The 25,675-nt window shown below is 40.0% G+C and overlaps 2 protein-coding genes and 1 long non-coding RNA gene across 3 annotated transcripts; 1 reads left to right on the top strand and 2 right to left on the bottom strand.

Moving 5' to 3' along the window:
• On the bottom strand, positions 1 to 10,914 carry LOC125138415 (oocyte zinc finger protein XlCOF6.1-like). Its single transcript, XM_047801735.1, is given in 4 exon segments — positions 1 to 1,558; positions 7,375 to 7,452; positions 7,581 to 7,688; positions 10,598 to 10,914. Coding segments are annotated over 3 exon segments (1,269 nt in total). The 5' UTR covers positions 7,681 to 7,688; positions 10,598 to 10,914; the 3' UTR covers positions 1 to 467.
• On the top strand, positions 10,199 to 22,924 carry LOC125139011. Its single transcript, XR_007138120.1, has 3 exons — positions 10,199 to 10,258; positions 22,401 to 22,579; positions 22,731 to 22,924. It is a non-coding gene; the product is annotated as an uncharacterized LOC125139011 (long non-coding RNA).
• Positions 13,330 to 25,416, bottom strand: LOC113648001 (zinc finger protein 883-like). Its single transcript, XM_047801728.1, has 6 exons — positions 25,259 to 25,416; positions 23,563 to 23,642; positions 22,358 to 22,493; positions 22,085 to 22,192; positions 21,849 to 21,959; positions 13,330 to 15,042 (listed from the first exon to the last, which is right to left on the bottom strand). Exons 2-6 carry the CDS (start codon positions 23,611 to 23,613, stop codon positions 13,583 to 13,585), a joined length of 1,866 nt encoding a protein of 621 aa, XP_047657684.1. The 5' UTR covers positions 23,614 to 23,642; positions 25,259 to 25,416; the 3' UTR covers positions 13,330 to 13,582.
• Between the last annotated feature and the right edge of the window lie 259 nt (positions 25,417 to 25,675).

Raw genomic sequence — 25,675 nt, forward strand, 5'->3', positions numbered from 1 at the left:
ATGAGGATTTGAGGCTAGTGGGTGCAAGTGTTGGGGATGAAGAAGATAGGGATAGGTGGAGAGAGATGATTCACTGTGGTGACCCCTGAAGGGAAAGGCCGAAAGAAGAAGAAGAAATTAAATAATCTCTGAACTGAGTATTGTGAAAACACCACACGTTATTTCCCTGAAACTGACATATTATTCCTTTATTGAAGCTGAACAAAATAAATCTCTGCTTATCATCACCAATAATTCAGTAGAAGCTGAAGTGGTGTAACTAAGTAGACATGAAACACACTGCTATGCAGTTTAAGCTCCTTTCCTCCTTTACTTTAAATTTCCCATATTTATATTCACCTGTGTGCTCTGCAGATACATTCTCATAGGTCTTCACTAGGTTAAGAACTAACTCACTCTTCAGTTTAGTAAAATAGGAAATTGCAGTTTAGAATGCTCTTTACAAAACCAAAAAATTCAATATCAGTTTAGTTTTTAATTTCAAATTTCATGACCCTAACTTCATATGGCTGTCCTGTGTGAGTGACCTTGTATGCTCTCAGAGTGCTCAGTTGAGTAAACCTCGTCCCACACTGTGCTCAGTGATATGGCTTCTATCCTGTATGAGTGTGTAGGTGTCGTTGTAGACTACTCCCTTTAACAAAACTCTTCCCACACTCCGAGCAGCGATACGGCTTCTCTCCAGAGTGAACACGCTGATGTCTTTGTAGATGACACTGTTGAATAAAACTCTTCCCACACTCTAAGCAGAGAAATGGCTTTTCTCTGTTGTGAGTGCGCTGATGTCTTTGTAGATGACTCTGTTGAATAAAACTCTTCCCACACTCTAAGCAGTGAAATGGCTTTTCTCCGTTGTGAATGCGCTGATGTATTTGGAGACTGCTCTGATGGGCGAAACTCTTCCCACACTCCTTACAGCAATGTGGCTTCTCTCCAGTGTGAACATGCTGGTGTAATTGGAGATAACTCTGTCGAACAAAACTCTTCCCACACTCCGAGCAGCGATACGGCTTTTCTCCGTTGTGAATGTGCCGATGTCTTTGGAGATTACTCTTTCGGGCAAAACTGTTCCCACACTCCGAGCAGCGATACGGCTTTTCTCTGTTGTGAATGCGCTGATGTCTTTGGAGATTGCTCTGTTGGGTAAAACTCTTCCCACACTCCAGACAGCAATGTGGCTTCTCTCCAGTGTGAGTCCGCTGGTGTAGTTCGAGATGACGCTGTCGAACGAAATTCTTCCCACACTGTGAGCAGTGATGTAGTTTCTCACCTGTGTGAATATACTGGTGTCTTCTCAGTTTTTTCTGGTCAGCGAAACTCTTCCCACACTGCAAGCACTGATGGACCTCTTTCTGCAACTGCAGAGGCCCAGAGATTGTTTGCTGAATACTGGAGCTTCTTTCTGGCATAAGATTCTGACACGTGTCTTCTGATTTGATCGGTGTCTCATGTTGATCAGGGTGACATATTGTGATGTGTTCATGGAGCAACATTTGAGATGAATACGAAAGTGAACACATGAAGCAGGGGAAGACTTCCAATTGGGCATCATCTTTTTCTGGAGATGAAAATAAAAGTCATTACAAACTCATTGTTTAATGAGGGGAATTTAGTTTTTAACCACTATAATCACAAGATCAAGCCAATACAGTAAACCAACATCAAGCCCTTAGTGCTGTGATGGATCCCTGTGCTTTTCTCCTGTCCCCAAGGCCCCTGTTAGTGCAATGAACAGATGACATCGGGTCCCATTCACAGCTGGTATTTACAGGCATCCTGGGTAACTGGATCATAACTGGACAACACTAAGTACAGATGTGAAAAGGTTCAGCATTTTTGACAAGAGAAACCCAGTGACGAAATAAAATCAGAAGAGCTAAAAAACTCTATTCTGAGAAAGTGAAAAACACATTTTCAGCTGATGTCCCACCAGCAGTGTGGATTGGCCTGCAACCCCTCATGAACTACTTAACACCACCGAACTCGGACAACACTCTACAAAAAGACCTGAACATGTGTTCTCCAGGTTCAATATTCATTAACAAGCCATCAACACTTCCCCCGAGTCAACACCTCTCCTTTTCCATTTCCACACAGATAAAATAGTTCTTGCATCTTGCACAATTTGTTTTCCTGAACTCATTTAATATGATCACAAACATCATTCAGCACAAACTCAGATCTCTTTTGTCATCCTCACCACTAAAGCACAGCAGACGAGGTACCTTCTTTGCCACCTGCAAAAGCAAAACCTGCCCTGTGCAACTGCTGTGAATTCTATAGAGCTACCATCAAATACACCTATTGAATCAGTGCTCGATAACTACCTGGCACATCTAACCGGGTAAAGGCGGACTTAAAAGGTCAGCAACCTTTTTTTCGCCGCGGACCGGACAATGGTTGATAATTTACCTCGTCCCGCTGGGGGTGGGGGGCGGCTATACAATTAAATTAAAATTAATAATTTTAATTTAATTGCATTTAAACGGGGGGCACGGTGGCTTAGTGGGTAGCACGTTCGCCTCACACCTCCAGGGTCGGGGTTCGATTCCCGCCTCCGCCTTGTGTGTGCAGAGTTTGCATGTTCTCCCCGTGCCTCGGGGGTTTCCTCCGGGTACTCCGGTTTCCTCCCCCAGTCCAAAGACATGCATGGTAGGTTGATTGGCATCTCTGGAAAATTGTCCTTAGTGTGTGTGAGTGAATGAGAGTGTGCGTGTGCCCTGCGATGGGTTGGCACTCCGTCCAGGGTGTATCCTGCCTCGATGTCCGATGATGCCTGGGATAGGCACAGGCTCCCCGTGACCCGAGGTAGTTCGGATAAGCGGTAGAAAATGAGTGAGTGAGAGAGTGTATTTAATCATGCCTTTTTAACTCACTACAACGCTAAATCAATGAGAACCCTGAGCTTGTTTCTTTACAACGAGACGTTTCCATCTGGGGTAATAGGAGACAATGATACCCGAAGTGTGTTGCTTATGTCCAGTTTATTCCGTTGTTTTGTTTTGGTTGCCGTCACTGCAGAAAACCCCGCTTCACACAGATAGCATGTAGGAAATGGCAATAGGGATTTAAGTGCTGTGGTGACAATCTCAGGGTATTCCACCATGACTTTAATCCAGAACACCGGCAGAGTTTTCTAACGAACATCTGTTTCGTGCTCATTTTTGCTAATTTATGGGTTAAATTTGAGCAAACACACCACCTTCTCTCCACCGAATCTTTCTAACGACATCTGTTTCGTGCTCATTTTTGCTAATTTGTGGGTTAAATATGAGCAAACACACCACCTTCTCTCTGATGCAAACGAGACATGTTCTGATATACAGTAGCTCTGATGACGTCACTGTTTATGGAAGTAGCTGTAGGATACATCAGTAAACTGACAGATGATACAATCCCTAAAACCATCATAAGAATTTTTCCCAACAGAAGCCATTGGTGGTTAAAACCATTGGAACATAAAGTAGAAGGCTGCGTATAAGGAGCATGAACAAGGCCTATGGAAGGAAACTAAAGTAACAGTACCAAGAGGGTCATTCTATATGCTTGTGGATGCAGATGTGCAGCTTGGGCAGTATAAAGGAGAGTGAAATGCTTTCATAATCCCTGATCACAACATGAATAATGTTTTCAGGTTAGGAAGGCAGGGACATTGGGAAGGTAGCCTACCAGGCCCTTAGAGCCTGTGCTGATGTTCACAGAGATACCAGTGTTCACAGAGATATTCAAACTCTCCCTGGCTCAATCAATAATTTTTCAATGGCTCCTCAGGGCTGGATCGTGAGACCCGGATAGCAAATAAACCAGCTCCAGCCAGGATTGCTCTGGTAAATTCCAGATCTCTGATAAACAAAACGTTTATCTTAAATGACTTTTATACATCAAACAACTTGGATCTACTGTGCGTGACTGAAACCTGGATGAATGAGGGTGAGTTAAGCCCGTTCTCAGAGATTTTACAGTTAAACTGTGGCTTTCTCAGCTGTCCACGACTTACAGAACGGGGTGGAGGAGTTGCTATTATTTTTAAGGAAAAATTAAACTGCCGGCGTGTGATGTGCAACACGTACACAAGCTTTGAGCTGATTGTGTTTGAACTGAATCAACCTGACCCAGTGCTATGCGCTGTGATTTATCGTCCTCCCAAATACCATATAGACTTTATAAGCGACTTTTCCGATTTTCTGGCAGAAATCATGCCGAAGTATGACAGAGTTTTAATCGTTGGAGATTTTAACATCCATATTTGTTGTCCCTCCAAAGCGTTGGTTAAAGACTTCCTAAATCTCATTAAATCGTTTAATTTAACGCAGTTTGTGGCCAGCGCTACTCATGAGCACGGACACACATTAGATCTGGTCTTATCATGTGATCTACCTGTTAATAATATTAATGTTTGTGATGCTACTTTTTCTGACCACATGCCTGTGCTATTTGAGATTTCTTGTTTCTGTAGTCCAAAACCACGTGCTCCTGCTCGTCACTGTCGCTCATTTAACTCTTTAACTGCAAAACGGTTTACTGATGTTTTTAAAAACACAAACATGGCCTTCTCAGTGTCCACTCACCATTATAATACTGATGAGTTAACATCATTATTTTATTCTTCTTGTGAGAATGCACTGGACATTGCTGCCCCTTTCAGGACTATACGTGCTAAGCCAAAATTTGAACCATGGCTGAACGACACTACCCGTGCTGCAAGGCGTGAATGCAGGAGAGCTGAACGGCAATGGAAAAAAGATAGGCTGCAGGTTTCGTCTGATATCTTGAAAGACAGCTTGTTCAAATATCAAAAAACTGTAAAAACGGAGCAGTCAAGGTATTTCTCTAATGTCATAGCAAAAAATTCTCATAAACCTCGTGTTCTGTTCAATACTATTAATTCTGTTTTACATACATCTCAACAAATAAGTTTGGAATCTTCCAAAAAAAAATGCGAAAATTTTTTGCAGTTTTTTAACGACAAGATTGTGACTGTTAGAGCCATTATTGTTCACCGTTCTGCTAATATGTCTTCTTTCCCTGTGTGCTCCTCTGTTTTCAATCAGTTTGAGCCAGTGTCTCTTGCTTATTTAAAAGACATCATTGATAAAATGAATCCATCTTGTTGTCCCTCAGACATTATTTCCCCAGATTTCCTAAAGAAGGTTTTTGATACCCATGGCCCTAACATACTGACGATTGTAAATAGTAGTCTCACTCATGGAGTTGTACCCCTACATTTTAAACACGCTATAGTGGAACCACTGATAAAAAACCTAACTTGGATTCATCGGTTCTTGCTAATTTTAGACCCATTTCAAAACTCCCATTTCTCTCCAAAATATTGGAAAAAGTTGTTTTTAGTCAATTATTAGCCTATCTAGACTTGCATGGCTTGCAAGAGATGCACCAATCTGGTTTTAAATCACTTCACAGCACGGAAACGGCCCTGTTAAAAGTTTATAATGATTTATTATTGACCACTGATGCAGGTAACTATGCTGTTCTTATGCTGTTAGATCTTACATGTTGCGTTCGACACCATAGATCACAATATACTAATCTCTCGCCTTGAGCATTGTGTTGGTATAAAGGTATAAAGGTATAAAGGGTGCCGCGTTACAATAGTTTAAATCTTATCTGGGTGAAAGAACTTTCTTTGTACTTCTTGGGGAATTTGTGTCTTCTACTGCATCTCTTGTATGTGGAGTCCCTCAGGGTTCCATTCTTGGACCGATTTTATTTTCTTTATATATATTACCTTTAGGGTCCATTTTTAGGAAACATGGCATTTCATTTCACTGTTATGCAGATGACTTGCAACTCTATCTGCCTTTGAAACGGAAGGATGCAAACTCTGTAGCACCTTTGCTGAGATGTCTTGAAGATATTAAAGCCTGGATGGCCTCCAACTTCTTAAAGTTTAATGAAGATAAAACTGAAATCATTTTATTTTGACCTGGCGGTAAGATTAATACTCGTGATGTAGATCTGGGTGACTTAAAGTCATATATGAAGCCTGTTGCCAAAAACCTGGGGGTTTTAATGGATGGTGACTTTAAACTAGAAAAACAGATTAATTTGGTAGTTAAATCGTGTTTTTTTCAGTTAAGGCAATTATCTAAAGTCAAATCATTTGTATCTTTTACTGATTTTGAGAGGGTCATCCATGCTTTTATATCATCCCGCCTGGACTATTGTAATAGTCTCTATGTAGGCATTGGTGAGGCATCTCTAACACGCTTGCAAAGGGTACAAAACGCAGCTGCACGTTTATTAACGGGGACACGCAAACGAGAACACATTACACCTATATTGGCTTCCCTTCGTTGGTTGCCCGTTCATTTAGAATTGATTTCAAGATTTTACTTTTAGTTTTTAAATCATTAAATAAGATTGGTCCTAAGTATCTTTCAGACCTATTAAAGCCATATACTCCATCCGGGGCACTTAGGTCTGCTGGGCAACTGCTTTTAGTATCCCCCAACGCAAGATTAAAGAGCAGAGGTGACCGTGCCTTTGCAGTAGCGGCCCCCAAACTCTGGAATAATTTACCTTTATACATTAGGCGGCTCCTTCACTTGCTGTTTTTAAATCACATTTAAAAACATATTTGTATGGTACAGCATACAACGCAGTATGAGAGTTACCTGTTAGGAGTTTTTTTTTTAGTGTGTGTTACTAATTATTATTGTATTTATTGCATTTTTATTACTTTTATTTAGTTTTTATTTTATTTATGATTATTATTATTATTTTATGCTTTTTAGTTCTATTGTTTATTTTATATTGTTTGTACAGCACTTTGGAGAACACCTGCTGTTTTAAAAAGGTGCTCTATAAATAAACTTTGATTTGATTTGAAGCTGCACTGCTGCTTAAGTCAGTGAGGATGACCACAGCTGTTTTAAGATAATTCACATGCTAAAGATTGCCTCTCAATGTATAATAACTTTAGAATTAGTATTAATTAATGATTAGCATGAACATACATTTATATTATTTACTCATTGTTGTTATTAATATTTTACCTGACTTCTAGTTTATAACAACATGGTTAGAAGATATCCCAGCTTTAGAAGTTGTGGTCAGAGTGCAGGGTCAACCATGGTACGGCACCCTGGGGCAGGAAGGGTAATGGGACTTGCTCAAGCTCAAGGGTTTTGCCCAAAAGTGACAGATTGACATTGCAGCAGCTTGAAGCCAGATCTTCTCATTAACAACCCAGAGCCTTAACTATTTTAGCCACCGCTGCCCTATGCACTAATTGTGTATAACGAATGACGTAAAATTACAGAGTGGAATAAAACAGATTGATTCCATAGATGGAGTGTTACAATATCAGTGATACTTAACCCCATACTGTGGTTGTATAGAGGAAGTCTTCACCTGTAGTCTCTTCCTTTTTAATAAGCTTGCTCTGAAATCCATTTTGTTCGCCTAGATTTTCCACAGATGCATCTACACCTGAAATTCCACCAATTACATTAAAATTATTTCACCTCAAGTAAACCTCTGAATAACAGGTTGGAACAAATATAGCCCATAAAATGTATGAGGTCCAATCTGAATCTTAATACACCCTGCTGTCTTACTGAGATAATCTTCATCTTCAGGTTCTTCTTTTTTTATATATTTCTGTTCATCCACAGGTGTGATGTGTTCCACAGAGTTCGTCATTGCATCACATGACATTTCATCACCTGAATTTACAAAACACAAACAGGATAATGTCACTGCTATGGGGCTGGTTTACAGGGTTGCAAAATTCCGGATTTTTTTTTCAAGGCTGGAAACTTTCCATGGGAATTAACGGGAATATATGAAAATGAACTGGGAATTTAAAAAAAATGCAGAGATGCCTATAACAAGGAACTTGAATGTAGTTAAAAAAAATCTTGCAGCATAATTTTGTTTAAAACAACAAGATTTAATGCAGTTTAAGTTGAATCTGTACCCTGTGTTCCTGATTATAATAGTAATATATAAAAGTACACACTCAGTACCACACTGACAAAATACTGAGCATTGGGTTAAAAATCAGAGTTACAGAAACTTTCCCCATTCTGTTACTGACTGTTCTTCATTCTCAAGTTTCATGTCAATCACCATCAATCTGTCTGTCTGTCTGTCTATCCATCCACACACACACACACACACACACTCTCTCTCTCTCACACACACACACACACACACACACACACACACACACACACACACACACAGTATTGTGTCAATTATGATCTATTATGTAATAAAATAATAATAATAATAATAATAATAATAATAATAATAATAATAATAATAATAATAATAATAATAATAAATCATTCTGTACTTACATCCCCAAAAAACAACAACTGAAAATTCCTTTTAATTCTTTGCAAATTAATATTATTTTTACTGACACAATATTGCAGGTCATCAAATAACCATCTTCAATTTATATTACAGTTTTTTCAGTTGCTAACAAGCACTATTCAATACTGAAACCACATTTTCAAAACTCTTCACACAGTCAGCGAAACAGAAGTCAATGCAGACCAAACTGTGAACCATTTTTCATTGCTTTCAGACAAAATGCATTCAGTGACCACACTTTTCAAAATTCAGGACACTTTTCCCATTCGTACTCCACAACATGCAAAATACTGTGTATTTTCAGCACATTTTTCAAATGCTAACACACTGCATTCAAAATGATTAAAAACACATTCAAAACAGAATGATGGCAAATTCCAATTATTTTATAATATTCTCAATTTTATAGCTAAAAATGAAAAAAAAAAAAAATCATTACAAGCTAATTGCAAATAAAAAAAAAACAATACAGTAATAGTTCTGATTTACTGTAGGGTCCAAAGGTTGCCCACAAGAGGAGGGAGAGGCAGAATCTGTTCTGATGTGCAAGAAATTGTGATTGTGGACATGGTATTTGCCAATGATGCAATAAAACTGCAGGAAATGTGCTGGTAGACAATGGCACTTTTGAAAACGTGAATATGGTTATAGCACAACAACAATTGCCAGAGTCCTAGAGAAACATACAATAAGGATGAAGCAACTGTACACTGTAGCCTTTGAGAGAAACAGTGAATGTGTGAAAGAACTCCGGTATCAATATGTCCAGGTAAGATGTCTGTTCAGTAACCAAACAGGATACATACACATTGATGCATAATGTCAATTACTGTGAACCTGTCTGCAATTTAGAGGGAAATGGAGATGGAAGACAGACGAACTCCACATACTTTTATCTTTGTGGATGAAGCTGGATTCAACCTGGCAAAAACACCAGAAATGTAAAGGGACAGAGAGCGACTGTGGAGGTCCCGAGCCAAAGGGGAGCTACAGTAACATCACGATGTGTGCAGCAATGTCCAATGAAGGTTTGCTGTTACACAAACCACTCATTGGCCCCTACAATACAGAGAGGCTCATTTCATTTCTAAATAACCTACATATTCGACTTGTGCCAGCAGAGGAGAGAGGCCAAAGGGCATCAAACTCCCCTTCTTTCATTGTTGTGTGGGATAATGTGGCATTCCACCAGTCTGCTGCAGTCACAGAGTGGTTTGTGTCACATCCCAGGATGTCAGTATTATACCTGCCTCCCTATACCTATACTCCCCTTTCTTAAAAAAAAGTTTTTATCTGCATGGAGGTGGAAGGTGATGTTGATGAGAACTTGTGGCCAAATGCAAGAGAGAGAGCAGACTAGAAGCATCACTGTAATTTACTATAATGAAAATTATGTATAATGATTTACAGTAATGTGTAGAATGTATTTTATTTATTAGTTTTTTTTTATTATTATCACTGCAGCCCTGGAGTTTTTCCCCTTTTTGGTTATAATTTCTAAGTACTATATTCATACAAAAAAAAATTACATTTTGATTAATTTCTGATTCATTCATGTTACAAATGCTTTTAATAAAGTCAGATTGTGTTACAGTTTTCTATATGAAGAATTGATTTATGTGGAAAATCATTCATTCATCTTCTACCGCTTATCCGAACTTCTCGGGTCACGGGGAGCCTGTGCCTATCTCAGGCGTCATCGGGCATCGAGGCAGGATACACCCTGGACGGAGTGCCAACCCATCACAGGGCACACACACACACTCTCATTCACTCACACACACACACACACACACTACGGACAATTTTCCAGAGATGCCAATCAACCTACCATGCATGTTTTTGGACCGGGGGAGGAAACCCCCGAGGCACGGGGAGAACATGCAAACTCCTGTTGTTAGTGTTTTTTGAGGTCAGTGTGTTGTAAATGAAATGTGTGGTTTCTGAATGAGAATTGTTGTCAGTGTTTGTTGGTCTGAGTTTTGTAGGTGAGATTAACTGTTTGGACAACATTCATGCTGTTAATGCAGACTGTGTGGTTTCAGCTCGTTAGCAAGTGAAAAAACTGTAATAAATAATGAAAGTTTGTTCATTTATTTTATTTATATCCATTCATTTCTATGTAGTGAATATTTATATATAAATAAATATATATAAATAAATATACTTAATACATATAATATATAGTGAATATTTATATAGTAAATATAAACAGTATGTAGATCTTTACAGAGTTTAAATAAACTCTTACCTCCGTCTTATAAGCAGGACGAAGTGAAGCCTTAAAAACAGAAACAAAGCTTTTATTATTAAATCTGTTTTAAAGTGATGATGAAATCCGGCAGAAAATCAGCTTTTGACTCCAAGAAATAAAAACTGCAGCTTGTCTTCTTCAGTTGTGTTTTTGGTGGAGTTCATGATCACAGCGCCACCTGCTGGAGAATCTCCACAGGTTCAGTTTGCTCTCAGTGCAGAATTTGATAAAGATGTTAATAAGATGTAAAGTACATTAAAGTGTCAGCTGTTCTGTTCATCTTTACACTGAAAACAGCTTCCTGCCTGTATATTTATTGTCCTGTTTGTTCTCAGTGTTCAGCAACAGTGTAAAGAGTGGACAAGAAGCTGAGGGTCTTTATTTATTTTATTTATTTCCTTCCTTCCTTTTATTTATTTATTCATTTCATTTGTTTCATTTCATTTTTTAAATTTATTTTTTACTTATTTAATTTATTTTCTTTTAATTAGATCCTTTTATTTATTTCCTTTAATTCCTTTTATTTATTTTATTAGTTTCCTTTTATTTATTTTATTAGTTTCCTTTTATTTATTTTATTTTATTTATTTTATTAATTTCCTTTATTTCCTTTTATTTATTTTATTAAATTATTTTTATTTAATTTATTTCCTTTTATTTATTGTTTTATTTCATTTTCTTTCTTTTTATTTATTTTATTTAATTACTTTTATTTATTTTCTATTATTTACTGATTTATTGTAAAAAAAAAATAAATAAACAATATCTATTTCACCACACTACATATCTATTACACCAGTTTTGTTCCTTTTTTTTTTTTTTAGCATTTTAGTTTATGAGAGAAATGATGAGGTGTTAAAATTGGAACATTATTTTGTTTATATATTTTAAATGCATATTGCATATGACATGGTGCATTATTGATAAAAATAGAGAGGATCTTCTTCTTCTTTGGTCTTTTCCCCATTAGGAGTCACTACAGCGAATCATCAGTTCCACCTAAATCTATTCTCAGCATCCTCGACTCTCACACCAGTTACCTTCATGTCCTCTTTTAACATATCCATGAAAGATATGAACACTGAGCATGTAGTTTATTATATAACCAGAGGTGGCAAAAGTACACACATCCTTTACTCAAGTAGAAGTACAGATATTCATTTTTTAAAAGACTTCAGTAAAAGTAGAAGTAGTGACTACACTCTTTTACTCAAGTTAAAGTAAAGAAGTATGGGCATGATATGGGCTCTGACATGTACTTAAGTAAAAAGTCACCGTTACTACTACCTGTTTAGTGTCATGCTGGTAACTGGACGTCATGTTTCATTTATATATATGTGTGTGTGTGTTTGTGTGTGTGTATGTATATTTATATCTAATTTTGGAGTGTGCTGATGGATATTTGTGTTCATCAGCCACAAGAGTGTTACGAAAGGCAGGCACTGATGTAGGTGATGTAGGGTGGAGTCAGCGTTCACATTCATCCCAAAAGTGTTCAGTAGGGATGAGATCAGAAAACAACCACATATAGCAGGAAAGGTCAGGTGACCCAATACTTTTGGAAATATAATGCATACCAAGTGTATCACCAAGGCCATATCCCAAACTGTAGGGAGATTCCAGCTCTGTGCTTCAAAACAACTCAAAATTATTGTGATGTTTTACAAATGACAAAATTAATGTTAATTAAATTAAGCACTTCGTGTTTTTTGGGTTGACACCAGGGGCAGTTCTAGGATTTCATCTTTAGGGGGTTTTAGCCCTCAGTGAGAATTTAAAACAAGAAGAGTTCTATATTATATATTATATGACAACTCTGGTAATAAGAATAGTGACATTTCACTGCTTTTGGTTGCCGTCTTTGTGTCTTTCCGCCGATTAACGTTATAGATAAACGCCTCCAGCTCTGACTGCGCGTGCACGCTGCGCGTACCTGTGCTTTTCCGTCCTAATAAAGCAGACAGCTGAAGACGCACGTGTGAAACACTACAACACACGCGTGTAAAAGCAAAGTAAAAAAAATCGCTCTTGGATCAAACTGATAAATGATTTTCTTTCCCGTCGACGACACGTCCTGCATTTTAACATCATTTTTATTGTTTATTTATGAAAGTAAAAATTATCCTTATAGTTTTAGGGTGACTGAGATTACAGACAGGGGGCTGAAGCCACCCTAATAAAGGGCTAAACCGCCCCTGGGTGACACAATTCGCAATGCATTCGCCAGAAATCCTTTTTGACGCCAATTATTACAAACATCTCCCTCATATATGGCCATGTGTGTTCAGGAATGTCCTCGTTGTTATTTTATAGTACAGAATTGTACAGAATTATACAGAATTGTGTTATTCACAACGCTGTTAACTACATCAACATCGGCTCACTGCTTCAGCTTGGCTCACTCAGTTGGTGTTTCTCACACATTAACTATTAGGTTGCAGTTAACTGACATTTACAGACAATTAAAACCAGGTAAACAGGTAAAAAAAAAGCTATAGGAACTATAGAAAGCTAGAAAGGATGTTTGTACTGTAATGAAAAGGCAATAAGATCAGCCTGAGGAACTATACTCCAAAAATGTGTATCTTCCAACATACAGTTAGCTTTAACAAGTGAAAATGGATTTTGCTTATATGAAAATGACAATACTAAATTAAATAATCTCTGTTTTTAGCCATGAAATACCTTCAGAACTGAGTATTGTGGAAACACCACACAGGTTATTTCAGTGAAACTGACATTTTATCCCTTTATTGAACCTGAACAAAAAACATCTCTGCTTATCATCACCAATAATTCAGTAGAAGCTGAACTGGTGTAACTAAGTAGACATGAAACACACCGCTATGCAGTTTAAGCTCCTTTCTTCCTTTACTTTCCATTAACTTCATATGTCTGTCCTGTGTGAGTGACCCTGTGTGCTCTCAGAGTGCTCAGTCGAGTAAACCTCGTCCCACACTGTGCGCAGTGATACGGCTTCTATCATGTATGAGTGCGTAAGTGTCGTTGTAGACTAATGTGTTGGGCAAAACTCTTCCCACACGCCGAGCAGCAATACGGCTTCTCTCCAGTGTGAACACGCATGTGTGTTTGGAGATTACACTGCTGCTTAAAACACTTCCCACACTCTGAGCAGCGATACGGCTTTTCCCCTTTGTGAATGCTCTGATGTCTTTGAAGACTTCTCTGTAGAGCGAAACTCTTCCCACACTCCTTACAGCAATGTGGCTTCTCTCCAGTGTGAACACGCTGGTGTAGTTGGAGATCACTCTGTAGAACAAAGCTCTTCCCACACTGCGCACAGTGATACGGCCTCTCTACTGTATGAATGCGCTGGTGTGTTTGGAGACTACTCTGCTGCGTAAAACTCTTCCCACACTCCGAGCAGCGATACGGCTTCTCTCCAGTGTGAACTCGCTTGTGTGTTTGGAGATTACACTGCTGCTTAAAACACTTCCCACACTCTGAGCAGCGAAATGGCTTTTCTCCTTTGTGAATGCTCTGATGTCTTTGGAGACTGCTCTGTTGGGCGAAACTCTTCCCACACTCCTTACAGCAATGTGGCTTCTCTCCGGTGTGAGTGCGCTGGTGTTGTTGGAAATGACTCTGTCGAACAAAACTCTTCCCACACTGCGAACAGTGATACGGCCTCTCTCCTGCATGAATGACCTGGTGGGTCTGGAGCTCACTTCGTTGAATAAAACCTTTCCCACAATCTGAACAGTTGTATGGCTTCTGTCTTGTGTGAATGCGTTGGTGTCGCTTTAGATTACTCTGATAGGCAAAACTCATTCCACAATGTGAGCAGCGATGTGGCTTTTCTCCTGTGTGAACAAACTGGTGTGTTTGGAGATCCCGTTGATGAATAAAACTCTTCCCACACTCCGAGCAGCGATACGGCCTCTCTCCTGTATGATAGCGCTGGTGTGTTTGGAGATCACTCTGCTGCGTAAAACTCTTCCCACACTCTGAGCAGCGATACGGCTTTTCTCCTTTGTGAATGCGTTGATGTCTTAGGAGATTGCTCTGTTGGGTAAAACTCTTCCCACACTCCGAGCAGCGATACGGCTTCTCTCCGGTGTGAGTGCGCTGGTGTAGTTCAAGATGACTCTGTCGAATAAAATTCTTTCCACACTGTGAGCAGTGATGTGCTTTCTCACCTGTGTGAATATACTGATGTCTTCTCAGTTTTTTCTGGTCAGTGAAACTCTTCCCACACTGCAAGCACTGATGGACCTCTTTCTGCAGAGGCCCAGAGATTGTTTGCTGAATACTGGAGCTTCTTTCTGGCATAAGATTCTGACACGTGTCTTCTGATTTGATCGGTGTCTCATGTTGATCAGGGTGACATATTGTGATGTGTTCATGGAGCAACATTTGAGATGAATACGAAAGTGAACACATGAAGCAGGGGAAGACTTCCAATTGGGGATCATCTTTTTCTGGAGATGAAAATAAAAGTCATTACAAACTCATTGTTTAATGAGGGGAATTTAGTTTTTAACCACTATAATCACAAGATCAAGCCAATACAGTAAACCAACATCAAGCCCTTAGTGCTGTGATGGATCCCTGTGCTTTTCTCCTGTCCCAAAGGCCCCCGTTAGTGCAATGAACAGATGACATCGGGTCCCATTCACACCTGGTATTTACAGGCATCCTGGGTAACTGGAGCATAACTGGACAACACTAAGTACAGATGTGAAAAGGTTCAGCATTTTTGACAAGAGAAACCCAGTGACAAAATAAAATCAGAAGAGCTAAAAAACTCTATTCTGAGAAGCTGTGCAACTGCTGTGAATTCTATAGAGCTACCATCAAATGCACCTATTGAATCAGTGCTCGATAACTACCTGGCACATCTAACCGGGTAAAGGCGGACTTAAAAGGTCACTAAGGTCAGCACAGCACATCATCGGGACATCACTACAATAAAAATATCCTCGCTTCTAAGGCTGAGAGCTTGCATAGACGATACTCCCCTGCTTAATATCCTGCTAGCAAATACCTGGTCTCTAGAGTGCAAGCTTGATCAGGGCCAGGTTTAAGTTAGAGAAGGACATTCTGTACTGTAATGACCTCTGCTTTACAGAAACTTGGCTGAGATCAGCAGTACTAGACCATGTAGGGGCTGTTCAAAGACGTCAGGAAAATCATGGGGAGGTGGAGTGTGTCTGATGTTAAACATCATTTACATTTATGGCATTTGGCAGATGCCTTTTCCAGAGTCAAGTACAAAAGTCCATTGTAGACTATCAGTGAATACATCAACACTGATTCACCAGGTGGGGGGCACGGTGGCTTAGTGGTTAGAACGTTCACCTCACACCTCCAGGGTTGGGGGTTCGATTCCCACCTCCGCCTTGTGTGTCTGGAGTTTGGAGTGTGGAGTTCCTCTGGGTACTCCGGGTTCCTCCCCCGGGCCAAAGACATGCATGGTAGGTTGAAAAATTGGCATCTCTGGAAAAATTGTCCGTAGTGTGTCTGAGTGAATGAGAGTGTGTGTGTGCCCTGTGATGGGTTGGCACTCTGTCCAGGGTGTATCCTGCCTCGATGCCCGATGACGCCTGAGATAGGCACAGGCTCCTCGTGATCCGAGAAGTTCGGATAAGCGGTAGAAAATGAATGAATGAATGAATGGTTCACCAGGTTACAGACTAGACCAGAACAGAAATGTGTCTTGCTGTATACTTACCACTTAGTGATGGACCAGTCGAGCAGTGCTAGAACATCGTAAGAAGCAATGTGCAGTGTGAGGAGTGACAAAAGTCTTAACGAAAGAGGGCTGGTCCATTTTTGGCTTTGTAGGGAAGCATCAGTGTTTTAAATATGCAGCAACTGGAAACCAGTGGAGAAGTGCAGCAGTGAAGAAGTATGTGAGAACTTATGCAGGTTGAAAACAAGTCCTGCAGCTGCATTTTGGATTATTTGCAGGGGACAAAATTGCGTTCAGACCAATCTTAAAATGACAAGAGACTGAATAATCACCTGAATAATCACTTGAGCAGCATGTGTGAATAAAAATGGCCTGGGGTCTCATTTATAAAACTGTGCGTAGGATCCCTACTAAAAGTTTACGTGTGCCCAAAAGCCAAAAATGGTGTACGCGAAAAAATATTCTGATTTATAAAACCGTGCGTACGCACACCTGTAAACAATGTTCCCACAGATGTGCGTACGTGAACCAGCCTCATATCCCACCCTGTACACGCCCATTTTTCCACGCCCATTACATGCTCCACAACTGCGTGGGCACGAGAGTGGACCTCGTTATAATGAGTTTCCTCTGCGCTCTGCGGGTTTAAAAATGGGGTGAGGAGTCAGCATCTCAGGGGTAGCCACTGACGCCTGCGGGTTATAATTATATTAAAAACAAAATTGTTATAATTATATTAAAATTTAAACTGTTACAGTTTCTACTTTTTAATATTGTTAAACTCACCAAGAAGCCAGCCATCACGTACAGCGCCTGCATTTAGTCTGTTCCATACACTGTTATGTGTCAAGATAAAGGAATCATGTGTTGAACCAGGCCAGCGTGCCACAATGTTTGTGAGGGTCGTGTTGGAGTCACATATGATTTGCACATTAATAGCATGCACATGCTTTCTGTTAACATAAGCAAATTCATTTTCAGATGGTGCCCTTATACAGTAGCAACATGAGTGCAGTCAATTGCGCCGATTACATTTGGGAAACCAGACATTGCCGAAAATTGCATTGTAATTTCGGCCTGTTCTCGCACAGTGTAGGAGAACCTGATGTATCTCACACAGTGTAGAGGAACCTGATGTACCGACTACCCATATTAAGTATAACATTCAAAACAACAGATATTATGGCACTCAGGGACGGCTGTGATATACCAGACCTATAGGGTGAGATGATAGATTCCAATAGAATTATTTCATATACAAAAAGGTCTTAGACACAAAGTTGAGAATTACTTATAGTTCTTTTTTATATAAATAATTTACCTGTCTGCCAATTCCCACTGGAAACAGCCAGTTGCCAAGAACCCCAGAGTGGTGAGGACTTGTATTTGGACTGGGATGGCATGGTTCCGGTGTGTTGCCCTCTCTAATACTGGACCCAATTAAGCACATAAAAAAAAGCACAGCTCTAGGGAATCTAAATCGGCTTATTAGCCAGTCATCATAATGGGCCAAGGGTATTTCATGCTATTCTGTATCACATGTAGTCGCGCCATCTCCTCCTGCGCTCCCGTTGTGGACAATGTGACTTTAAGGCAGCGCTGATTATTCATTCATTCATTCATTCATCTTCTACCGCTTATCCGAACTACTCGGGTCATGGGGAGCCTGTGCCTATCCTCAGGCGTCATTGGGTATCAAGGCGGGATGCACCCAGGAGTAGCGCTGATTATTATTATTTTATTTTTAATACATTTTGAATTACGTTTGGATTTTATTGTTTTATTTAATCTTCATGATAATGTGGATATAACGTATGAAATGGAGTGAAAATTAAATGTCATTAATTCATTAATTCAGTGGGAACTGGCATACGTATGTTTCCAGCCCCGTTTTGTGCGTACACACGCTTTATAAATGAGACCCCAGATCCTTCTGATGTTGTAGTCATAGTATCTCAGAGACAGCTGTAAGGGCTAAGACATTCTTTTAAAAGGAAAAGCTTGAGGCTTCTGCACAAGATTCTCATAAGTTCCACAACATCTTGATCCTTTCTGACAGCTGAAGACTTTTCAACTGTAGCAGCAAAAGATATTCTAGAAGTCATCCAGTCTTGCACCACTGTTACAGTCAAATATGACTACAAGGCAGAGACTCGTTCATCATTTGGGAGATTGTTTACCACGCCCCATCTTCCTTATTTCTAGACACAAACAAAGGCTGAAACAGATAGTTCCCGTTTAGAGGAAGGCCTGATGATAATAACCAACTGGTGACCACTGTGCAGAACACTCTAGCTGATGTACATCGAGACATGTTCTGATATACAGTAGCTCTGATGATGTCACTGTTTATGGAAGTAGCTGTAGGATACAGCAGGAAACTGACAGATGATACAATCCACAAAACCATCATAAGAATCTTTCCCAACAGAAGCCATTGCTGGATAAAACCATTGGAACATCAAGTAGAAGGCTGCGTTCAAGTAGTGTGAAGGAGGCAATGGGGGTTTATGGAAGGAAACTAAGTAACAGCACCAAGAGGGTCATTCTATAAGCTTCTGGATGCAGATGTGCAGCTTGGGCAGTATAAAGGAGAGTGAAATGCTTTCATAATCCCTGATCACAACTTGAATAATGTTTTCAGGTTAGGAAGGCAGGAACATCAGGAAGGTAGCCTACAAGTTCCTTAGAGCCTGTGCTGACAAGCTAGCACCGGTGTTCACGGAGATATTCAAACTCTCCCTGGCTCAATCAATAATTGTGTCAATAAATAAATAGAGAGGGCGTCAGGAACGGCATCTGGCAAAAAACATTTAGCCATGCGAATCGTCCAAATTTAACAATGCGAATCGTCAGTACGAATTTCATACCGGATCGGTTGAGGCCTGGGTTAACAACGACAGCCATTGGCACCGTTGACCTACAGGGCACCGGTGGAAATTGGGCTACTGTTGGTCGAAGAAGTAGAGGAGGGAGGAGAGTGCACAGACAGAGAGAGAAGAGGAAAGGTAAGAGTGTAGGACTGAGAATAGGAACTCTGAATGTTGGTACTATGACAAGGAAAGGTAGAGAGCTGGCTGATATGATGGTGAGAGGGAAAGTGGATATACTGTGTGTACAGGAGACCAGGTGGAAGGGTAGCAAGGCTCATAGTATAGGAGCAGGAATCAAGCTATTTTATTATGGTGTGTATAGTAAGAGAAATGGGGTAGGTGTGGTCCTGAAGGACGAGTTTGTGAGGAATGTAATGGAGGTGAAGAGCGTGTCAGACAGAGTGATGAGTCTGAAGTTAGAGATTGAAAGGGTGATGTTGAATGTTGTTAGTGGTTATGCCCCGCAGGTAGGTTGTGAGTTAGAGGAGAAAGAGAGATACTGCAGTGAATTAGATGAGGTGATGGAGAGTATTCCCACGGGCGAGAGAGTGGTGATAGGAGCGGATTTTAATGGACATGTTGGTGAGGGGAACACAGGTGATGAGGAGGTGATGGGCAAGTTTGGAGTTAAGGAAAGGAATCTTGAAGGACAGATGGTAGTGGACTTTGCTAAGAGGATGGACATGGCTGTGGTTAACACTTATTTTCAGAAGAGGGAGGAACATAGAGTGACATACAAGAGTGGAGGTAGAAGAACACAGACTACATCCTATGTAGAAAAGGCAATCTGAAAGAGATTAGTGACTGTAAAGTGGTAGTGGGAGAGATTGTAGCCAAACAGCATAGGACGGTGCTGTGTAGGATGACGTTGTGAGGAATTTAGACAGAAGTTGAGGCAGGCTCTGGGTTGTCAGGTAGTGCTGCCAGGAAGGAGAAAGGAGATAAGAAGACTTGGTGGTGGAATGAGGAAGTTCAAGATAGTATCCAGAGGAAGAGATTAGCTAAGAAGAAGTGGGATATGGACAGGACTGAAGAGAATAGACAGAAATACAAGGAGTTACAGTGCAGAGTGAAGAGGGAGGTGTCTAAGGCAAGGCATAAGGCATATGACGGGTTGTACACTAGGTTAGACACTAGAGAAGGAGAGAAGGACTTGTACAGGTTAGCTAGGCAGAGGGATCGAGATGGGAAGTATGTGCAGCAAGTTAGAATTATTAAGGATAGAGATGGAAGGGTGCTCACAAGTGAGGAGCGTGTACAGAGGAGATGGAAGGAATACTTTGAGGAGCTGATGAATGAGGAAAATAAGAGGGAAAAAAAGAGTAGAAGGGGTGAACTCTGTGGAACAGGAAGTAGATAAGATTAGAAAGGATGAAGTCAGGAAGGCTTTGAAGAGGATGAAAAGTGGAAAGTCAGTTGGTCCTGACGACATCCCTGTAGAGGTCTGGAAGTGTCTAGGAGAGGCAGCAGTGGAATTTTTAACTAGTTTGTTCAACAGGGTTTTAGAAAGTGAGAGGATGCCTGAGGAATGGAGAAGAAGTGTGTTAGTGCTGATCTTTAAGAATAAGGGTGACATGCAGAGTTGCAGCAACTATAAGGGGATAAAGTTGATGAGCCATACAATAAAGCTGTGGGAAAGAGTAGTGGAAGCTAGGTTAAGGAAGGTGGTGGAAATTTGCGCAGCAGTATGGCTTCATGCCCAGAAAGAGCACAACAGATGCAGTTTTTGCTCTGAGAATTTTGATGGAGAGGTATAGGGATGGTCAGAGGGAGTTGCACCGTGTGTTTGTAGACTTAGAGAAAGCGTATGACAGGGTGCCAAGAGAAGAGCTGTGGTTCTGTATGAGGAAGTCAGGAGTAGCAGAGAAGTATGTTAGAGTGGTGCAGGACATGTATGAGAGGAGCAGGACAGTGGTGAGGTGTGCTGTAGGTCAGACAGAGGTGTTAAAAGTGGAGGTGGGACCGGCCATGCTGTATGGTTTAGAGACAGTGTCACTGAAGAAGAGACAGGAGTCAGAGCTAGAGGTAGTTGAGCTGAAGATGTTGAGATTCTCTTTGGGAGGGACAAGGTTGGACAGAATTAGGAATGGACATTTGGGGGACAAAGTTAGGGAGGCCAGATTAAGATGGTTTGGACATGTTCAGAGGAGGGAGAGTGAGTATATTGGTAGGAGAATGTTGGACGTGGAGCTGCCAGGCAGGAGGCAAAGAGGACATATGGATGTAATTAATGAGGATATGAAGCCAGTGGGTGGAAGTGTTGAGGATGCAGAAGATAGGGATAGGTGGAGAGAGATGATTCGCTGTGGCGACTCCTGAAGGGAAAAGCCAAAAGAAGAAGAAGAAGAAGAATAGGGTGTCACAGGTACAGCCATGTAATAAACTTTATGCGGAGCAGTTCCAGAGCTGAGATGGCAAGCCAAATCAATCAAGCTGCACACAAGTTGGTGAGGATGACCACAGCTGTTTTAAGTTAATTCACATGCTAAAGATTGCCTCTCAATGTATAATAACTTTAGAATTAGTATTAATTAATAATTAGCATGAACATACGTTTATATTATTTACTCATTGTTGTTAATATTTTAGCTGACTTCTAGCTTATAACAACATGATGTAAAATTACAGAGTGGAATAAAACAGATTGATTTTTCTTTACAATGTAATGTATAAGAACAGACAGCATAGATGGAGTGTTACAATATCAGTGATACTTAACCCCATAATGTGGTTGTATAGAGGAAGTCTTCACCTGTAGTCTCTTCCTTTTTAACATGCTTGCTCTGAAATCCATTTTGTACGCCTAGATTTTCCACAGATGCATCTACACCTGAAATTCCAATTACATTAAAATTATTTCTCCTCAAGTAAACCTCTGAATAACAGGTTGGAACAAATATAGCCCATAAAATGTATGAGGTCCAATCTGAACCTTAATACACCCTGCTGTCTTACTGAGATAATCTTCATCTTCAGGTTCTTCCTTTTTTATATATTTCTGTTCATCCACAGGTGTGATGTGTTCCACAGAGTTCGTCATTGCATCACATGACATTTCATCACCTGAATTTACAAAACACAAACAGGATAATGTCACTGCTATGGGGCTGGTTTATTGTACATCACTTTGAGTATAGTGTTCATGAAATATGCTGTGAAGACCAAGACTAGGATAAGCAATTAAGGAAAGTAAATGACAAATGAGCTGATTGTATCTTTTTAACTTACAGACATAGTCTTCATCCATTGGTTCATTCTTTATATGTTTCAGGTGGTGTCCAGGGACGATGTGTCCTGCAGAGCCTGATGTCCCTTCACTTGAATCTGAACATGGTTCTTTCTGCTCAATCTTACTGCATACTTTCTGAGACATTAATGATAACATCGGTTTGCTTGAGTAGCAGGAAACGGACCACCAACAAGCCAGGATACGTGTAACTTATTAAAGATGTAAACCAACTCCTGCCCACATCTCAAAGACCTGCTTGTTATTGTATTAATCCATTATTGTAGCAGTTACAGTTATTTTGAAAGAAAAAATCCTTTATTTATCACATACACTGTACATTACAATGCAGTAAAATTCTTTTCTTCATTCCAGGAGCATAGATGGTTAAAGGTCTTGCTCAGCAGTACAGACGTGGCAGCTCGCAGATCTGGACCCCCAAACAAAGCTATCTGCCCGAGCTTGGGCACACGTTCTTCTGACTGAGTTATGCAGTTTGTGTTGTTCTCACAATACAAGTTACATGTATTATTATCTGTCTGATGACCTGCACTGATGTTTAGATGTTCAGGAGCTCTTAAAATTTTAAATAAACAGATCCATGAGAACATGCGAACATCCAGCAACCACAAACAGCTTCAATCTTTAAAACAGTGACACTGGGGTCTTTTTGGAATAGTGCAATAATGTCACATGCTCTACTTTTTAAAGTCTTTAATTTCACATGTATTTATCATAAATATTTTAAATATATAAATACTCTGTTATTGACAAGAAGAGACATCAAGTCAATTAGTTTTCAAACCTCAAATTTTACTTAATTTTTCTGCTCCAATTTCTTTCAAAGGCGTTTTTCAGCTCCCAGGCCCATAATTCACACTAATGATGCGCAGGTCGTCTCATAACCCGCAGGTCCCGTGGGTCGGGTTGGGGCAGGTAAAGAAATTGTCACTTTACTGTGGGGTGTTTTGGGGTAATTAAAAACAAAATATAAAAAACATGTCGCGTTCAATTGGTCGCGGGGGCGGGGCGGGGCTGGCTGTAAAAATAGATACAGTGTGGTGTGGCGGGCCAATAATTTCATAAAAGCAGGACCCGCAGGTTGGAAAAAAAACGACCCGTGCATCACTAATTCACACCCTGTACTTAGATAATCAGGTGATTATAGCTTTATAAATCAAACAAAGAGAATGAGAAACTCTAGTACCTGAGACACAGCAGGAGGTTTTCTGAAATGTTGGACTTCAACTGATTCCATTATAAGGTTTGTTTTTAAAGGTCTTGATTCTATAAATAAATAAATAAATAAATAAATAAATAAATAAGATGAAATCATAAGAAATAATAGATAGATAGATAGATAGATAGATAGATAGATAGATAGATAATTAAATAAATAAAAATCATAATAAATAACAGATAAATAAATAAAAAAATCATAATAATAAATAAAAACAATCATAATAAATAAAAAAAAATAAATACAATCATAAGCAATAATAAATAATAATCAGAACAACAGAACAAATTAACATACAAATTAAAATTACACTAAAAAGGCAACATTATAAAAAAAAGTCCTCACATCCTCTAATTAGATAAAATATCTAGATTATACGTATTAACTAAAATAAATAAACATGCTAACACTCGAGGGATGTGTTTAACTACAGCAGTTTGCTATGATCGAATCCTAAATCTCTACTCTTTGACTATGTAGTGCACTACATAGTGTGAATACACCTAGGGTTACTCCTATAGGTCCCTCCCTATGTAGTGCACTACATAGTGTGAATACACCTAGGGTTACTCCTATAGGTCCCACCCTATGTAGTGCACTACATAGTGTGAATACACCTAGGGTTACTCCTATAGGTCCCTCCCTATGTAGTGCACTACATAGTGTGAATATGCCTAGGGTTACTCCTATAGGCCCCTCCCTATGTAGTGCACTACATAGTGTGAATACACTAAGGGTTACTCCTATAGGTCCCTCCCTATGTAGTGCACTACATACAGTAGTGTGAATACACCTAGAGTTACTCCTATAGGTCCCTCCCTATGTAGTGCACTACATAGTGTGAATACGCCTAGGGTTACTCCTATAGGTCCCTCCCTATGTAGTGCACTACATAGTGTGAATACGCCTAGGGTTACTCCTATAGGCTCCTCCCTATGTAGTGCACTACATAGTGTGAATACACCTAGGGTTACTCCTAAAGGCTCCTCCCTATGTAGTGCACTACATACAGTAGTGTGAATACACCTAGGGTTACTCCTATAGGTCCCTCCCTATGTAGTGCACTACATACAGTAGCGTGAATACACCTAGGGTTACTCCTATAGGTCCCTCCCTATGTAGTGCACTACATACAGTAATGTGAATACACCTAGAGTTACTCCTATAGGTCCCTCCCTATGTAGTGCACTACATAGTGTGAATACACCTAGGGTTACTCCTATAGGTCCCTCCCTATGTAGTGCACTACATAGTGTGAATACACCTAGGGTTACTCCTATAGGCCCCTCCCTATGTAGTGCACTACATACAGTAGTGTGAATACACCTAGAGTTACTCCTATAGGTCCCTCCCTATGTAGTGCACTACATAGTGTGAATACACCTAGGGTTACTCCTATAGGTCCCTCCCTATGTAGTGCACTACATACAGTAGTGTGAATACACCTAGGGTTACTCCTATAGGTCCCTCCCTATGTAGTGCACTACATACAGTAGTGTGAATACACCTAGGGTTACTCCTATAGGTCCCTCCCTATGTAGTGCACTACATACAGTAGTGTGAATACGCGCTTTTTACAATTGACTTTCTCAAAGCAGCTTTGGAAATATGGAGCCATTTGGGACACAGCCAATATCCGATCAGCTCTCCAAGTTTAACTTACCTCATGCACCAAATACAGACACAATAACAAGCTTCTACCCTAAAACGGATTAAATGTGTTGTATAAATCTCATTCAGAATAATTTACTTATATGATGACAACAAAAAATGCATTTGCTCTTCCTCTGTGGTGTGAGTTTACGGCGGAGTTAATGTTAAAGCGCCGCCTACTGGAGCATCATGTAAATAACAACCTGTAACTAACGCATCTCTCTCTCTCTCTCTCTCTCTCTCTCTCTCTCTCTCTCTCTCTCTCTCTCTCTCTCTCTCTCTCTCTCTCTCTCTCAAGTCAACAATACACTGACAGTTGTGACTGAATTGTATTGTATTTTAGTTGATAGCTCCTAACTGGGGCATTTGTATAGTTAAAATAAACAATATATAAATCCCAGTCCACACTGCAAGCACTGAAGTGGAT

This window comes from Tachysurus fulvidraco, chromosome 16, assembly GCF_022655615.1.
Source record: "Tachysurus fulvidraco isolate hzauxx_2018 chromosome 16, HZAU_PFXX_2.0, whole genome shotgun sequence".
NCBI classification, from domain to species: domain Eukaryota; kingdom Metazoa; phylum Chordata; class Actinopteri; order Siluriformes; family Bagridae; genus Tachysurus; species Tachysurus fulvidraco.

Coding starts and splice junctions, on each gene's coding strand:
- LOC113648001 (XM_047801728.1), bottom strand. CDS start 23,613: ATGGAATCAGTTGAAGTCCAACATTTCAGAAAACCTCCTGCTGTGTCT. Junction 22,494..23,562: donor AACCTCCTGCTGTGTCTCAG/GTACTAGAGTTT, acceptor TTAATGTCTCAG/AAAGTATGCAGTAAGATTGA. Junction 21,960..22,084: donor TGAAGATGAAGATTATCTCA/GTAAGACAGCAG, acceptor TTGGAATTTCAG/GTGTAGATGCATCTGTGGAA.